This window comes from Plectrocnemia conspersa, unplaced genomic scaffold (assembly GCF_051122295.1).
Source record: "Plectrocnemia conspersa isolate PC_06_02 unplaced genomic scaffold, ASM5112229v1 ptg000006l, whole genome shotgun sequence".
Lineage (NCBI taxonomy): Eukaryota > Metazoa > Arthropoda > Insecta > Trichoptera > Polycentropodidae > Plectrocnemia > Plectrocnemia conspersa.
Window position 1 is genome coordinate 1,368,995 of NW_028277170.1, and position 19,247 is coordinate 1,388,241.

At 30.7% G+C, this 19,247-nt stretch overlaps 3 protein-coding genes across 5 annotated transcripts in view; all 3 read left to right on the forward strand.

The window, feature by feature from the left end:
* LOC148234004 (cdc42 homolog) overlaps nt 1-19,247 on the forward strand; it is a 151,302-nt gene that overhangs the window by 62,056 nt on the left and 69,999 nt on the right. The window lies entirely within an intron of this gene.
* On the forward strand, nt 1,246-9,060 carry LOC148234008 (uncharacterized). Of its 2 annotated transcripts, none has more exons than XM_088188287.1 (7): nt 1,246-1,489; nt 3,751-3,884; nt 4,495-4,578; nt 4,732-4,869; nt 4,937-5,014; nt 6,489-6,945; nt 7,168-9,060. In XM_088188287.1, the coding sequence occupies exons 1-7, from the start codon at nt 1,330-1,332 to the stop codon at nt 7,224-7,226; spliced, it is 1,110 nt and encodes a 369-aa protein (XP_088044413.1). In that variant the 5' UTR covers nt 1,246-1,329; the 3' UTR covers nt 7,227-9,060. The 2 variants fall into 2 exon arrangements, with proteins under 2 accessions (XP_088044413.1, XP_088044412.1); XM_088188286.1 differs by having other exon boundaries at nt 1,247-1,489; nt 4,937-5,071.
* per (period circadian regulator) overlaps nt 14,108-19,247 on the forward strand; it is a 31,903-nt gene continuing 26,763 nt past the window's right edge. Inside the window, exon 1 of one of the 2 annotated variants that reach the window (XM_088187280.1) lies at nt 14,108-14,283. The gene's annotated coding sequence lies outside the window, so the exon portion shown is untranslated. The remainder of the gene's footprint in view (nt 14,284-19,247) is intronic. The other variant, XM_088187281.1, reaches the window with a different exon arrangement.

The following is a 19,247-nucleotide window of genomic DNA, read 5'->3' on the forward strand; positions in this document are numbered from 1 at the left end:
GACCGTTGGTTTTCGGGGTCGCCACTATATTCATGACATGCATAAGTCATTTGTCCTGTAAGAAAGCAGTAAATGCTCTACTAGTGAATGCCAAACCCTGGTCCGGAACTATACGCCGCGGATAACCAAATTTACCAAACACCTATTTAAGGTTTTCAATCGCTTCCATCGAGCTCAGCGTGCTAGTAGGTTTCACAGTGGTGTACTTAGTAAAGCCATATACCACCATTAATAAATAGCTATTCCATTTCATGCTTTTAACAAAAGTCCCTAAGTGATCTATATGCACCGTATCAAAAGGTACCGCTTGTTTCTCATAAGGATGTAAAAATCCTTCCCTGCATCCATAGTCACCTTTAGCATACGCGCAGCTTAAACACGCCTTCGTATACTTTTGTACGAACCTTCTCATCTTAGGGAACCAATAAGTTTTCCCAATCAGTGAAAGACCCCTTTCGAACCCAAGGTGTCCAATCTCATCGTGATGCTTACGCAAGAGATTGAATTTAGCCATCGTCGGAACATATAGACGATCTCCGAGTGCAGTCTTACGATATAAGCGTCCATCATTCACTGCAAAATATGTCCATCAGCTTGTCATTTCTCTAATACTCTAATAATCCCTTGAGCTTTATCATCCTGTAACTGCATTAACATAAACCAATCCGCCTCAGTACCGTTAGTCAAATTTACTGTTAAAGGGTTTCGAATTAAAGCATCCACATGCCGCATCTTTTTGGCAGGACGATATTCGACCTCCATATCGTATTCCTGTATGGTGAGCCACCACCGTGCTATACGAGGTACTAAATCTCGTTTCAGCAATGTTGCCCTAACGGCTGAGCAATATGTTACAATCTTAAAATGGACTGCCAACAGATATACTAGAAATCTCTTCACCGATTCGATCACAGCTAATGTCTCTAGCTCATAGCTGTGATACATTGACTCTGCTTTAGTTGTAGCTCGGCTGAAATATGAAATTACCTTCAATTCGTCCGTTGCCTGAGCTTGTAGAATAATACCACCACCACGCAGTGCTGCCAGCGCTAGATACCAATAATGTCCTCTAGCGTTGGCAGCCCTGCTCGCGCTTTGTCTTCGTTATGTGTATGAGACTATACAACAGCTAAAGACTAGATTGTAAAATCAATAGAAAAAAAATATAACAAATTCAATGTGTTGTTTTAATTTATTGAGTTTGTCACGTAGACGCGGTATCTGTCAAATTCTGTTCGTCTGTTGTTGAGCGTTTATCTTGTCACACTGCTGGCTCAGCTGTCAAACGCAATGCATACGATGGCCGGGCCGCGGCTCGCGTAGTCCGCAATGTCTAGCTCACGTTTCCACAGGAGCCGTTTCTTCGTGTACGGCTTGGCCATTGGGCTGCTCGTCGTCACGCTATACGTGTATCAGGCCAAACAGGAGCAGATCGAGTCTCTGCACAAATGTCGCGCGGAGCAGGTCGCTCTGTCGGTGCAGCTACGTTGTGAGTAAACCTTCCTTAAAAATCCAACTTTGTCTTTATACTTCAACAGCTGATGTTCCTTTTTACAAAATGTGCTTTAACATATGTATGGTATTTGTAGATCTGATCTGATTCCGACTCATTGAATGTCGACAAAGGGTTCTCTGCGAGCCATGGTTATTTTTATGATTTTAACTTTGTTTTCACTGAAAGTGTAATTTTATCATGTTTGTGTTAATATCACTTTAAAGCGTTAACAGTATTTTGTTATCAGATTTATTATTGATATGGGCTATTGAATTATTAGTAGAAAGTAAGTAAATAGAAACAATTTTTCATAGTCAAAACAGGTTAGTGTGGGTTTGATGAGGAATGCACAGTGCAATGGTGGTTCTACAGCTTTTGATCACAATTAAGGACATTCCAACTTCACAATTACTGGCTTTATATTGAAGGGCCGTCAGGTTATTCACTTGGAACTTCATTGTTTCTTGATTCAAGGAGATTTAAAATCGTCACCCAATCCACAAAAACGGTGATAAATCGCATATCGTAAACTTGAGATCAATGCCATTGTTTCATGTAATTATTTACGAGTATATTCACAATCACTGTCTGCAAACGCTAGTGGACTAACAATGCCATTTTTTCCAGTCACTAACTTCTTGCACCTTTCGAATGCGATGACATAGTCACTTTGATTTTAAAATCTAGGTTGATGTAGTCAATACTGACTTTCAAAAAGCATTCGCGGAGTTTGTCATGTATTTCTTCAAAAGCTAAGCAACGTTGGTTCTTTAACGGTCTTGTTAGCTTTTTCACAAGTCATAAGCTAAACAAAGTAATAAGCTTAGATCAAATTTGAATTAATCTCCTTCAAAGTACTAGCCTTGGCTAGCGATGCACTTATCCCAACATTGATTCCATGATTGGAAGCATTTCTGGAAGGCTTCTTTCAGAAGTGGCCCTTTCAATGTCGGGAATGGTGGTAAAACGTTTTCTTTTTAAACGTTTTCGTAAGGTGGATGTGGACAGACAGGAACATTTTTTTCGGACAAAATTCGCGGTTCAGAAGTGAGATGTGGCACGGCGCATTGGCGTGATGAAGGAGGAAACCATTGGCTCATTTTCCTAGTATCTTTCTCCGTACGTAGTTTTGCAAATGTTGCAGTACGCTCTTATAATATTCAGAGTTTACAGTGGTTTCCCTTGGAACGAACTCTGATTGCACTATGCCCTAACTATCGAAAAAAACAATTAGCATGAAGTTGAGGTTCGACTTTGACTGACGTGCCTTCTTAGGGCGAGGAGAGTCACTCGTTTTCCATTGGGAACCCTGTATTTTCGTCTCAGGGTCATAGCCATACACCCAACTTTCATCTCCAGTTATAATTTTTACTATGAAGTCCGGATCTGCATCAAGACAATCCTTCAATTCTGTGCAAACTAACACACGATTTTCCTTCTGTTCGTCAGTCAAAAGTCTGGGAACAAATTTCGCACTCACTCGTCTCATTTCCAAATTATCTGGAAGCCGGCTAACAAGTCACATCTTGTTCAAACTTGACACTGACTATCTCAACAGATCAGGCTATCGGACTTATTACTTCAAATGGATGTAGAGTCAGCAATTGCTGCTATAAAAATTCATTCATCGTATTTTTTGATCACATCTCTTACATATTTCTACTAGCGAAAATATAATTTAACCGATAGGCACCAATATGTTGCTCTAAAATATCTATGAAACTCAATTTGACAGTTGTGAAACGTCCATTTGCTGTTCAAACCCAAATCTAACCTAATGAAAGTTCTAAAACTAATAATAGTTTTTAGCATAGAAAGGGTTAACTCATACCTATTATTATTTAATCAAGAAATTATTTTTTTATATATGCTGAAATTAAAAACTAAGACTATTTATGATATGCTGATGACTTGAAAGTTAAAGAGTATTTACATTTTCGTATACAAAAATATCATTAAAATCAAGTCAATGGTTTATTTTTAATGTTGTTTCGTTGCACCTGCATTTTAGGTTCGAAAAAACAATAATATTAACTAATGTATTACTAGAAAATGCCATTCGTAACTTACTTAATATTAAGAACACTACTTGTGTAAAGTACTTTATCACACTGCTTTAGGGACTGACTTAAGAGTTTCTTTCCAAGCTGGTTATAGATTCCTTCGATATATATTATATAAAATGCATATGTCTCCAAAAAGCTTGGATTTATTTTCCACTATTTTCATCATAATATATATTTAATATATTACAGCCGTTATAGAATATAAGGAAAGGATGGAGCACACTTTAGCAGCAGAGAGGAGTCAGCACGCAGAAACGATTAACGCCTTACATTCGAGGCAAGAAGAACAAATTAAACTGACCAAGATCCACATGACAGTTCAGGTATTAGAAGTTTTTTAATATATCAGCCATCTAACTGTTTCTTTTACCTTCGGGCTTAAACGATGTTTAAGCCCAAAGTTTAAACAATGTTTAAATCTTAAAGAGTAAGAGTGGTGTTTAATTTATCAGCGGTTTATTAACCCACTTATGCTGGGGATTCAAAGAATAAAATATAAACACTCAATTGCTATATTTTACCTTTACTAACATTATACGTAATTCACTTCCTTGTCCTAGGAATACAAACGTCGGGAATGCTCTGCATTCTGTTTATTTTATGACTGGTCCATTTAACTTTTAAATTTAGAGCATTATAACTATTGAGACTATTAATGGTATAGCTGAGTTTTAATATGTAGGCACATTAAACTACGTGGTTTTATAGTCGGCTTATATTATATTTGTGTTTGTATGAGGGTATTAGTTTTCTGGCGTTCTAAATTCTTGCTCTCTGTTTCAATTAGAAAAATTTGATCTATCTGTTTTATGGTGTTACCGTCTTGAATATTGTTTCACTTATCAGAAATCATATACACATACTATAAAATTAAATTCATAAAACCGAAGTTTCAAGCACTTCATTTGTAATATTACATATACCTCATTTCAGAATTCATACAACAACCTATCGCAAGAGTGCAAAAAGATCAAGAGCGTTGCGAAAACGGATCATGAGTTTCTAGAGTCGTGCAAGGTAAGAAGTTTTTTAGTGCTAACCTATGCTCCTTTGCGCTGTTAAACTGCTGGCGATGATGGAATCGAGAAGAATATGAACAAAATAAATATTGATGCGAGCGATCTTAGATACTTAGGGAAATAATTTATAATGCAACCTCTTCTTTAACAGACCCAAAACTCAGCTTTGGTTGCGAACAACGAAGATTTGCAAAAGAGGTATGATGATTACATCACTGAGGTGTCCGGTCTGAAGGTACTGACAGCAGAGCTCGTAAAGAAGAACAGGGAGCTTGTCGAAAAAATTCAGGTATGTACTAAGCTTCAGCTTTTTTATTTATCTATTATAATTAATGAATATAATCATATTATTACAGATGCAATCGCATCCAGTGAACGTACCGCGTTCAGGAAAATTCGTTGCACAAGACGATACTAAATATGTGACCAAACAGGTGAAGATAGCGGAAGACGTTTATAACATGTCAATTTTAACAGCTTCGCAAAATAGAGTATGACTTTCTTGACTTATTACTATACTAATTTTATAGCTTATTCTTTTAATGAAAGCTTGAAATTTATTTCAACTAATATACTTTTTTTATACGGTTAACATTTATCAATCTATTTAATTTAGTAAATAATTTAATTTTATTGAATATAAGTCCTGCCTAATGGTACTTACTTTACTACCGATATGCACTCTAATATTACCCGTGGAATACTTAAATTAATTTTAGATGCTATTTGATTGTAATAAGATGGCTTTTACTCACAAAGTAAATTTTATTTTTTCAAAGCAAATTTATAGTAGGTAAAAAGTTGTACACATAAAAATAAGGTGCTTGTTTAGAATGATAGCGCCATGCAAAAAAGCAATGGCTGTGTACTCTCCGCTGCGTCACATTGCTGGTTTGGTCCTAATGGCTACGAAAACAGCCTACAATGTTTTGCTACATAAATACGTTTTAAAAGTTAAGTGCGAGTCAGTGGCAGCAAGCGAGTGTCGGTCAGAACAGCGAACAACCCATGAATAACCCTCTGCAACGAATCTACTTAAAAAGAGTATTGTATACATATATTGACAACACAATTTACCTTACATAAATGGTTTAAATGTTTTTACCAACACTCACTTGCACTCATATATAAATTTTAAAACGTATTAATGTAGCAAAACGCTGTTGACCGCTTTCGTAGCCGTTAGGTCCAAACTATTGTCAATCTCAGTAATGTGACGCAGCGGGGAGAACTTTTTGAGCATGGCGCCGTCATTCTTAACAAGTATTAAAAATCATTTTAAAATATAAAAAGTATTGTTTATATTGTATAAAATGTTAAACACGTTATGGTTGCCTCATAAGTACAAAATAAACGTTATTTAAATTATAATAGTCTCAAAGTCAGTGTGCTTTTTGTCATTGCAGCTCATTGGTCAGTGCCTCATAGTTAGGAATTTGTTAGTAAATAATCATAGAGATCTAAATTTTGATTTTATTAAATTCATGTTTAAAAAAATGATTCACAAAAGTATGTGGAACGGAAACATGATTTTATCTTATATGCTGCTTTTTTTAAGAATGGAAACTTTTTTCTGTACACTTTATTCTAGAAGTACTCATATTAAGGATTTTAGAAAATATTATTCTGATGGTACAAAGTTTAAAAAAAGCCATAGGGAGGATATCTCATCATACGCGCCTGATTCGTATTCGTATTGAAAAAAATTGTATGAGTATTTTGTAGTCCCCAACTATACGCACCCAAATAGCACGTCCTCAATTTACCGTGTTATTTGGGGGTTTACTGTATATAGAAATATGTATTTTGCATGTTTTACTTGCAATACTTTCAAATCTTTTTTTATTCAATTATGCACTTGATCGTACTTGGTTATATCATTTTTTATATAAAATAAACGATTTACAGGATGTCTTACAAGAGGATAAGTCGTCACAGATCCACTTGCCAAATTTATATACAAACGAAACGAAGGTAGCTAAACCAACCGATGTCAATGAGTTACCTCTGGGGGTGGCACCAGAGCTGTTCGTAGACGATCGACTGAAGGAGAGGATAGGACAGTCCGACAATAAAAAAGACAAGTCCAGGGTCGAAGACAGTTTAAACAAACCTCAGGTGGCAGGCGACGCTCCAAACAGATACAATACAAAACTGGGAGAAAACGCAGAGAAGTCCGACAAGAACAGTATGGGAGACGCGTTCATACCTGTCGATTCTTTGCCGGAAGATTTGGTCGCCAAGGATGATGATAATCATGTACATCAAAAGGTGGAAGAAAACGACAAGAAAGATATCAACAACGACATAAACTTGAGTCAGAACAATCAGGAGCAAGTCGAACATGACGATAATAGAGAAGATGGTTAGTAAAAAATGTATTTTTAATGTATCACATAAGAGAAGCATTCAGCTCTCAAATAAAATGAGCGATTGAATTGCTGGCAGTGAGTAAAATAATATAATAATATAATCTTCTCATTTGAGTAAAACGAATGGGCTTCAACTGGCATCATCAAAAATTGATTTCAAAAAATGATATAAGTCTAATCATTCGATATTAATGATTTTTGTTTTTCAATTTCAGATGATACCGACGACTACGGATATCATAGAGTAGAAGGCGGAGAAGAGCCAGTGAATTAACTTTGTACGCATTATCCAAGTCAATATACAATAACTGATCGAAGTAAAAAATAATTTAAATCCATATTATTCAAATTATTGTCTCTGTTATTATACTTTTGGTTTTTGCTTATTTAAAATAATAATAGCATTCCTAAACACTTTTTGTGATAATCACCATACGTTGCAAAGTTAACTTTGTAAAAATATAGTTTGTTGTAAATTTTATTTTTTTATGCAATGCACAAATAATGGTTGTTTTTATGTAATGCTTTTTTTTTTTAGAAACAATGAATTACATTTTAAATACTCATTGAATGAATGTACTTTACACTGTATCTAATATTCACGTTTAAAATCATCAATTTTCTAATTTTATTTGAAAGCTTTTTAAATATATTTTATTGTAAATTTAATTTTTTGACACAGTACACAATTTATGCTTTTTTTTTATTATATTTAAATACTTTTTTAAATAACTATGAATTTTAATTTAAGTCAAATGAATTTTTATTTTTTTTCTTTAAAACTAAAATTTTTTTTATAAAATTTAACTATTGTAAATTTTTTTTATACAATACATAATTTATGGTTGTTTTTATTATAAGTTTTTGCATTTTTTAGAAATAATAATGAATTTGATTTTATTATAAATACACATCAAATGTATTAATTTTAACATTTGTATGATCATACATTTTTTGCTGAAAATTCATTGATAATTTAATTTTAGTTTTTGATAAAATGCAAAATATATGGTTGTTTTATATTATATATTTTTAAGAAGATTTATTTTTTTATTTTAATTACACATCAAATGTATTAATTACCATTTGTTGTAAAGTTTACTTCACTTCAATTTTATTTGCTAATACAATGCAAAAATTATGGTTGTTTTTATATTATATTTTTTTAAGAACATGAATTTATTTTTAAAGCTCATAAAATATGTACTTTACAATGTGTCTAATTTTAATTTTCGTTAAAAAATCAATTTGCATTCATTTATAAACTTTATTTTGTAAAAATATACTTAATTTTAAATTTAAATTTTTGATACAATGCACAAGTTATGGTTGTGTTTATATTATTTTTTAATTCGAATTTTAATACACATCGAATATATGCTTTATAATGCATTTCATTTTCATTTATAAAACCATACATTTTTTATATTTTATATTTTTCACATGAATTTTAAAATTAATTTTATAAACATATACTTAATAGTAAAATACATTTTTTGATACAATGCACAAATTATGGTTGTTTTTATATTATATTTTTATATATTTTTTAAAACTATAAATTCGATTATAAATATGTTCTTTATAATGTATTAATTTTTGATTTATAAAACCATACATTCTAAAAAAAATTGAACAATGTGGTTTATTTTATACATTTAAATGTGTTCTTTACAACGTATTAAATTTTCTTTTATTAAAATCATACATTTTTAAATTTTTTTTATCAATGTAGTTTATTTAATATCATATATTTTAAATATACATAAAATATGTGAACTATACAATGTATCTAACTTTTATTTTATATGATTATATTTTTTTTTAAAACTCATTCAATGCACAATTTTGAGCTTCGAGTGTAGGATGTATAAAATTTAGCAATGTAAAGATTAAAATCGACTCATAATGTACATGAGATGTCGCTTATTACCATTATGTAATTGTAAAAAAATGTAAGGACGTCTTATTGGACCCTTCAGACTACAATAATAGTTTACCACTCCGGTATCTAAATTATTGTTAAAACAAAACTATAACCATGTATATTACAATGTATTCGGTTTATAAAAAATTACCATGAATAAAATGAATTTTTAAAATACGTATATAAGTATATTTATACAGTAGACCCCCCGATAACACGGTAAATTGAGGATGTGATATTTGGATGCCCGCTACTTTATGTGCGAGCGAGCCAAAGGGATGATATCTCACCCCACGCGCCTGATTCGAACTTACATATTGCAAAAAATTGTTTGAGTATTTTATAGTCCCCCAACTATATGCGCCTAAATAGCACGTTCATAATTTACCCTGTTATTGGAAGGTCTACTGTATATACATCTATTTTTTTTATCTCATACGTCACTAAAGCTTGAGCTCATACGTCACTAAAAAATACATGAAAAATATTAAAAAATAAATGTGTTCATATACATACATAGTATGAGATTAATTGTACAACAAATATAATAAAATTTATCTGTATTAGCTTTATGCTTTAAATATTGAAAATTTAGAATCTATTATGAGACTTGAGTATTTCTAAATTCTAGGTTATTTTGTCAATTTTTTTGAACTACGAGAAAACATTATAGGATTTGCAGTGACAATTCTCGATTCAGAAATCACAGACAATGAATCGGTATCTCTTTTGTCAACATACATAAGAAAGAAAGTGATGACTATATTTAATTTACATACCTATTACTTATCTCATAAGTCAAGGCACTTATATACACTGCTGTCGGTGTTAATTGGAATTACATCATCACTTGTTTTTTTCTTTGGATCAATAATACGAAATACATATATAAATTTGTTATATTGCTCTACTGAGGTTTCTTTATGAGGACAATTTAAATGAGCAATATAAAATAATTGGTCCATAAAACGATTTTTTTGTGCATTACTGTTGGACAGATTAGGTGTGAGCGAGTGAAAGTGAGTGAGCATTGGTTAGAACAGTGAAAATCTTATTTATTTATTTATTCAAACCGCCAAAATATATTATAATTATAAAAATAAAATATATTACAATTTTAAAATACATACAAATATAATATATACATATTATATATACGTATGTATACATACAAATTCATATACGCACACACATACACAAAACACGAAATAAGATAAAATAACAGACACAAATCACCTCAACAGATGTTTCTTGTCCCACACGAATTGAATCAAAACCTCGTATGTGCACGAGAATATATTAATATCTCTATGCACAGTATTAAGCAGACGAACGGCCTTTGCCAGAGATGAGTTGGAAAGTGCTCCAGCTCTAGACTTTACAGGTAAGAACAGTGGACGCAACCGAGAACTATAACTACCTTCTGGAGCCCACCTCGAAAAAACGGACAGATTTTGAGCAAATAACTCGTTGATTTTACTCGCTTCAAATTCGTGATTTTTGACCAAAAACAACACCGTCGTGATGCCGCAAATAGTGTATTCACCAGATTGAATTTTGAAAGGACAACATTTTACGACAATAGGACTGAACATTAGCACAAATAGAACATTTCACAAATGTTTTGGACATCTAAAATTTGTGTTGAATCTAGTAAACTACAGATTCAACACATTTACAAGTTTGATTCTGTATTTAAAATTTATGCTTTATTTAAAGATTATTATTAAAGAGCTTTAAAATAGTAGTAATAATTATTATTGAATTTTTTTATATAAAATTTCATATTTAGAAGGCAAAAAATATCATGGGTGGAAACAACATGTTTACCTCTGTTTACGTAACGCTTTGAAAGTATTGGTATATAACCATTGGTATATACACATTGTTTGTTATTTTTTCAGAAATACAAATTTACACGTAATAATGGCAAACAAAGCGAAAATATTGTTATATGTTATTCGCAGAAAGCAGTCAAAATAAAGCAATCAAAAAACTTTTTCAGTTCGATTTAAACTAAAGTAATTCAATCGAAAAAGCAATTAAAAAGAAGCACTTGAAACATATTTTTCGTTACCAGCTCGAAATGTATTTTTAAAATGAATACGTAGGTTTTTTGACGCTTTCTTTTAATTTGCGCAGTTAGATGTTATTAATACACAATTGGAAAAAACATTTTGTTAATTAATTAAAAATAACTGGAAGCTACCAAGTTACATTTATAAACTCGATTATTCGTCAGAAATTATACAACTCCCATTAGTGCCAAAAATACAACTCTTAATTAGTTTTTATTTGGTAAATGAGTTACGTGTTTTATTTTTGTTTTTGCTTTCAACGCCCAAAATACACAAGTTAATTAAAAATACGCTTGATTCGATTTTAGATTGGCAGCCGAACCTATTTTTACTTATATAATGTAAGAGTACTTCCACGGTGTAATGAAATTTGTTTTTTGCCGATGCAATGCAAGAACTATTATGTCTTCTTGATTTGTATTAAACAATACGTTATTTATAGAGTCTCCTTGAAGTACCCCTTGGTCCTTCTTAAAAGGTTGTGGCAAGGGTTGTCTGTGAGTTGTAAATTTATAATTTTTGTAATTTAATTGCATAATACATAATAACTAGTTATGACTACTATTTTATCGGCGTATATTGACAAGACAGAATTAAAAAAAATAACATTAGTATATAGAATATAGAGGAATAGCCCGAGCAAACTTCACAGCGGGACTCCAACTGTAATTTTACGTGGTATCGAGAATTCATTATTTAGTAAAACAATATAGTATTTATATTTAGATTATTTATATAGTCTTTATATTTAGATCATCTATATGCTAAGCCGTCGTGTATAATAATAATTTTACTTCCGAGAGATTATTTTAAATAGTAAAACCATTAAAATAAGATTATTAAGATGTTATCTAATCTATTTATCCCAAAGGTTTTTTTTTATATAACTAAGAAGCGAGTTCAATTCGTTAATTACATTATTATCTATTCGAATCGTGCGTTTGTTATGCGTTTGTGAGCGGATATAACTTTATGGCAATTTTCTGATCGATTCACACCGTTACAATAACAGAACATCCAAGTCTAAACACAGTATCGAAATCGTTTTGTAGCTATTCGATAATTTTATTATTATAATTTAATTGAATGGCGATGGTTTTTAAGTTCATAGTGGAATAAATAAGTTGCGTTAAAAATGCAAATACATGCATATTATAATAGATTATATATTAAATTTTATCAGCAAATGTGTCAGCTACTAAGCAATTTACCTAAAACGTGACTGTGAAATGTGACAAATTTCAATTGCATGGGATCAAACATTGCAAGATTTATATAGAAGCAAACAGCCCTTCGGTGGTGCACTAATTAGCAGGTAATTTTCGTCAGATATTACCTGTTATACCACGTTCAATACCAGCTGATGCGTGTTTAAAAGCATCACATTTGAGACACATTGATACATTTACATCATTTGCAAAACGTTTTGCAAAACAATTACTGAATATTGGAAATGGAAAAGTTACGATTGATGAATTAAATTACTATTCGATTTTCTTAGTATCGCACCCTAAAAAGAAAAATTGATTCAATGCGTATTTCAAAGTATCACTCATTACAAAAGTCAACAATGGTTAAGTGAACGTGAAATATTAGCTGCAAAAAACGTGGATGTAAATGTTATTACCATCATCATTCAACATATGCTACCAGGCGACAGGAAACATATACTTAATCAGTATATACTGTTATGAATCAAGATGAAACAGTAAATTATCCAACTGAATTCTTGAATTCACTTGATTTAGCTGGATTGCCACTACATGTCATACATTTTAAGATTGGTGTTCCTATCATTCTTCTTAGAAACGTTGATCCGTTGATTGTTTAAAATAAATTGTTAAAAATATTCTATTATCAATAACTGTTCTTTCTGGGTATCATCTTCTATAATATATCATCTAAATCATTTTCAAATGAATGTTGCTCTGCAGCCGTACTAGTTTTCTTAATCAAATATTTTTTTAAATAAATACTTGGCAAACTTAAGTACTTTATTTAAAGGCATAATTTAAGGTATTTTTACTTAATCCCGGCGGGTTTAATTGCAATGATCTTGAAGGTAAATAATTCATAAATTTTAATTTATTTAATTAAAATAAAATTGATATTGTACATTTTATTCGGCGCCAGTCGAACACACGCTGGAGTTTGCCGTTATAGTGTGGGAGAGCGAGGGACCGCTCTTGAGGTTAAAACCCAAACCTTTGAGGGGAAGTGATCTCTCGGGCTGGCCGTCTGAGGCAGGGCGCGAGGCAGTACTGATGACGAACAAAGCATATCAGAGTAACGCAAGCAGGGCCAAAGGACTTGGCTCTGAGGGGAAGCGAGGGCTAAGGTTGCGACTGAGGCAACATATACACCCTTCGTAGATCAGAGGGGGTGGTGTTGTTACAAGGATGATGCGCAATGCCAAGCAATGTAGGTCAGCCAACGAGAGCACTTCTCCCCGAGCTAATACTAATGCAACTCCAATAAAATATATAGCACTATGAGGGGTTGGTCCCAAGCTGGATGCCCGCCCATAAGGGTTCGCCTCGTAGGGCCCTAGTACTTGTAACGACAGTGGCGCATGCAACAGATAACATGTAGCTATACTTTTGTACATTTTATTGTTTTCGTAAATATGTATCCAGATGGCGCTAAAGCCGAAGAATAAGAAAAAACAGTATCAAAAACAAAACAGTAATGGAACGGGAAAAAAATAAATGTCATTTTAATTGAATAAATGTAATAATATCGAACTTCAATTACATTTATATAATGTATATACATATATATTCAAATTTAGCAATAGCGAAGCATTGCCGGGTTCGCTAGTAAATAAATTATAAATAAATAAATTATTTAACAAGGAGATTTTTTTGTACTACCGGATAAAATTATTTAAAAAATAGTGTATGAATATTTATTTATATTTTATTTCAATCAATTGTTTTTTTTTACTATGTGTCGTGTTAATATTGCAATTAAGTAACTTATCTTTCCTCAAATCGTGTGACCAATATGCCAGTGAACAGTTGCCATGTGAGCAATGATGACTGAACTGAAGAAATATTTCATCTCTAGTTTGAATTTGGCGCTTTTTATTGCACAGAATGCGCGCGCAGCTTTCAGTGCGACGTAGAATCGTAGATAGGGCGATCGCGTAGCGTCGCTGTTGCGCATGCGCGTACGGTGCTTACGGAGAGTCACGTGTACGGGTACGTGAGGAGGCGAAACACTGAAGGTCTGTAGCGCAGTAGCAAACAGACCACGAGCGAAGCGACATGGTATTTTGCGCACAGCCGCTAGGTGAGCTACGATCCTAGAGCCGACTCCAACAGGTAACTATAAATACTAACACAAATATTAATATAAAACTGAGCTAATTAATAATTATCTTTGCTTTTTGATTATTAATTAAAATAAAAAGCGCTAATTTACAATTAAGTTTTAAATTAAAAATACGAATTATTAGCAACGCGCAAATATGCGATGCATTATCACATTTATTATTATTTGTATGTACATGCAATGGTCTGTTGGTAATTGTTACTAACTATGCTTATTAAAAATATATTGAAATAAATGACTAATTTATATGAAATTGCCGATTAAGCTAGCTATTAATATATTCAAAATACTATCCGTTTAATTGTATGATGTTATTTAATTATGATTAATTGCGTCTATATTCTCCTGATCAATTTTATAAAATTTTCAAAAATTGAAATAAAATGGCGTCCTTTAATTTAAAATACTGTAATGATTTTATTTTCGCTTCAATTTTTTTTAAACTATTATAGATTTAATTTTTTTCTTCATTTGTTGCAAATGATAAAATAATTTAACGTATTATATATAATATATTACAATATTGTTTGCAATTTGTCGTTTAACCCATTACCTGCCAGATTTTCTTTTAAAATATTTTACCGAAAAAATACTTTTCAATTTAAAAAATATATTTAACAGTACATTTATTTATGCCATTCATCATCAACTCAAAACTGGTAAAAACTTATCGAAATTAAAGGAATTTATTGATTTTAGAAATATTATGAATGACATGCCTAGTCCCAACTATTGGTGAACTCCCTCTTGTCTCCCTTGATATAATTCAAGACTGTAGCAATAACCAGTTTAACCGCAACACATTGCCCTTTGCTTGAATCTAAAACGCATTGCTTTTCGTATTATAATTTTTTTGCGATGATGGTCATAATACCGAATCATTTCTTCATTGATACATATGGACCAATTTAAAAAAAATTGTCTGTAGATTGTGTTTTAACTAATTCGGCATTGTCATTGAAGTGTAAATTTCTTTTTGTCTTCAAAAAACGGTTTCGTGGCAAACATTTCCTTACATATTGAATAAATATATCATCGTCCTCGTAACAGTACATTTGATTACGGGGTTGAGAATAATATCCAGTAAGCAATAAAAGCTCTAAAAACTTCTTTCAATAGTCCGGCGAAAAATCGAAACCATGACGGTTATTTTGTGAAGCGTACAAATACTCTGTCTTACTATATTATCGTCAAATAATGTCTCAAATACTTCTACGAAAGATATTCTCTTAAGAAACTGTATTATATTTAAAAGTTTCATCATCTTATATATTTATATTTAGTAAGGGAATTCTGCTGATCTTTTTGAAGGTATATTTATGTTCGCATAGAGGAAGTTTCCACCGGTAGTAAGCTTAAATGAATTTCTACTCTGTCCGAAACATATTTTGGATAAATATCTTCTAAAATATTATATCTGATAACAACGTCAATTTCAGCATCTGAATCGTCGTTATCCATACAATTTGGATCATTAACTTTTTATTCCAATTTAGCAAGCGATCATCCATTAAAAAATACTTAAAAATATTTTTTTAATGCTTTGGGAAAATTTTAATAGTAAACTAATTATTTTTGCCTTTTTAATTAATACGGTACATTATACTTATTTAGTCAATCTTAAGCAAAATTAAACCTAATTTAAATTATGATTTAATATTTAAAAATATATTTTATCTAACCCATTTTCTTTGTTTAAATACTAAAATATTTTTTATGAAGCATAGTAAATATGTTTAATTAAAATATGTACTTTGGAGTTTATAACATAATTAGAAATTAATACACAATTAAATTTACTGCAAAATATTATTTATTAAACTCATTAGGTTTAACAAAATATTAGAAAAAAATAATATTAGTATAGTATGTATTTCGTCGATTTAAAGCAAAACTTACCTTAATGTAAAAATTATGCATTGTTTAAGAAATAAATTTTATGTAAAATGCTCTAAAATAATTTTGCATTGTATTTCTACTTTCTTTTAAACTCACGCTTAGTATTTTTTTTATATACCGTTGATTTTATTTTAAATTATAAGCTTGTGAAACATTAACAAATTAATTTTAGTTAGCTTCGTATTCGCATAAGTTATTGTGTGATAAAAGAGAAAATATCAACATTGGTCCAGATTATAGTTACGTCTTTAAAACAGCAATAATGAATACTAGATCGGCGAATGTGTAAAGCGAATTTGATTGAATTAATTATTGTAACAGTAAAACTTCTGTATTATTTTGACACAAATTTGTTGAAATAGAAACTTATAAAAACCTTCATCTGCTTTCCGTCAACAGATAGTTTTTATATATTATATGTGAAAATGAAAATTTAATATGAATTGAAGTTTCTCTTCTTCCATGATATATTTACAAATGGATTTATTCTTATTGGACAGAATTAAACTAAAATATAATTCATATACCATAAACATCCTTAATATCTAAATGAAAAATGTATTATTATTCTTGATTATATATCGGGAAAAAATCAGATTATTTTTCTCGGCAAAAATGATGATTGATCCGACAAGGTCTCGTAATATTTATATAAAATCTAGTTATATTATAAAATATTAACAAAAAGTCAATAATGCCAGATAGAATTTGTATAATATAATAGAAACCTTCCAAGTATCGTTTACACATTCATCAGTCGACACGTGGTATTTCAATATGTTACACGTGGATGCTATATTTATATATTTAATTCCAATTAAAGTTATTGGGTAACTCTTGTTTTTCAATTTACTGTTATTTAGTATGTCATAAAAATATTTAATATAACCTTATTCATGTGTAAAATGATACATTAATATTTGCTTAACAATATTTTTTATAGTATAGACATTGAATTGTTTTTTAACATAATCGCTACATATTTTATTTATATATTTATTTAAAACTATTTTTCAGTATCGGTCATTAGCATTGAACGACCGATCTTGACATTAGTACCGATAAAATCACTATGATCATTCGTATAGCGACGTTTTTCTAGGTCACGTTATGCATACGAATACGTTTATACGTTGTTTTGCTGTCGGCAATAAAATTGCAATTGCATTTAACTCATTGTAGAAACAGACTATGACGTTATTTCGCTTAAAATTCAACCTTATCCTCATCTATTATTTATGTTAGTTTAATTATGTATGCGTCTATATTTCATGCAGTGAAGGGTTGTTATTCGAATGTCAAGGAGTATACATTTTAAGTGGTTTTTCTTAGCATATGTTTACTGATTAGAGTGTTTTCAAATACAAGGATTGAATACTTTCATTTAATAATTTCAATGTCACTTAACATATCCTTCCGATAGAGTCGACTTCTATTGTAGTATTGGATACAAGTGAAAACGCTCGGTAACGAGCGTTGCCAATGCGACGCCATGGTTTTATTGCTTTTGACGTGGATTTTTGACTTCTGACTGTTTTTTGCGCTCTCATATTGATCAAAATTCGGCTTAGATGCACTTTATTCGATGTTCAATCGTAATATTGTTATTAAAAGTCGTAATATAAACGCTTGATAATCGAGCGTTTTCACCGCGATGCTTTTGACCTTAAAATTAATATGTGTTTATTTTTGTAACTGAAAGCTATTATTATTTTCTACCTCTAAATCTTTTAAAAAAATTGTTTTTCTCCTCATTCTATAAATGGGTAATTGAATTTTGTATACTAAAGCTATTTTGGTATCCACTTTGTTCATACAAATAAAAATTTTGGCAAACAATTATTCTTTTTAATTAGGTATTGAAAAGTATTTTATTTAGACTTCAAAGTGAAACTTTTGGGTATAAAAATACTTATATGAGTTCTTAAAAAAATACAATTGAGATTCAGAAATAGATTATGCTATTAATAAATATTAAAGCAATTACGATTCTTGGCGAAATATTGAATGCAGAGTTATTAAAAAATACTTTAAATTAGGGAATAATACTATTAATAACTTGACTGCAAATAAAAAAATGATAAAAAATAAATTTTAGATTATTTAAAAAAAAAGTGATATTAATAATATTCGACTTTATTAACGTCGAATTTGCAATGATAAAAAATATTTAATTAATTAATTCCTATTTATACTATTTTTTTATAAATTTTGCCTATTTATATATAATTAAAATTATGTCAGTTTTAATTTATATATATATATATAGAATTTTGTTTGGTATTTTTGCATCAAGAAAATATGTCAATTTTAATTTATATTTAGAAAAGTTGAATGACACTTTAATTAATAATGATGAAAAAAAATTTGCTTTGCAATTTAAAATTTAAAAATATTCTTTATTGAATTTTAAATTTTATAAACGTCGAATTTTCAATCATATAATTTTGATTTTATTGGAGAAAGTCTATATTTAATTTACTTTCATCAAATGTTAAATACATGAAGCGCTTTTATAAATTATTATCTGGTCTTTGTATCATGAGTGTTTATTTTTTATGTATCAAAAAGCTATTTTTGTTTACAATTGATATTGTATAACAAAATTTTGAAGTTAAAAACCTGGATGTTTTGAGAAAGAGGAGCGCAACTCTCTAAAGCTCACAGTCGAAAGTTGGCAAGCCTCCTTGACGGATTATCGACATCGTCTCTTAGCAACTTTAAAATGTGCTTCATTAAATATACGCTACCCCGAGAATTCAACATGTTGTATCCTAACGGTCCTTAAAAAATCACTAGGATACGTATACGGATACTATCCGTACTCCATCTTGTAGAGAAATCTCAGAAATTTTCTTTGAATTTTATTCAAAAACAAGGAGTACTTCACTTTATTTGGATTTTAGACAATGAAGCCATATTAAAGGACGTTACGAAATAGCGCATCGTACAGAACGCGAATCGGCAGTAAATGATTCGCTCCGCATATCGAAGCTGAGCATTCTTGACACCTTCAAAATCCTTCTCTAATCATTGACGAAAGTATTTCTACTTA

Coding starts and splice junctions, on each gene's coding strand:
- LOC148234008 (XM_088188286.1), top strand. CDS start 1,330: ATGTCTAGCTCACGTTTCCACAGGAGCCGTTTCTTCGTGTACGGCTTG. Junction 4,870..4,936: donor AGCTTGTCGAAAAAATTCAG/GTATGTACTAAG, acceptor ATATTATTACAG/ATGCAATCGCATCCAGTGAA. Junction 6,946..7,167: donor TGACGATAATAGAGAAGATG/GTTAGTAAAAAA, acceptor TTTCAATTTCAG/ATGATACCGACGACTACGGA.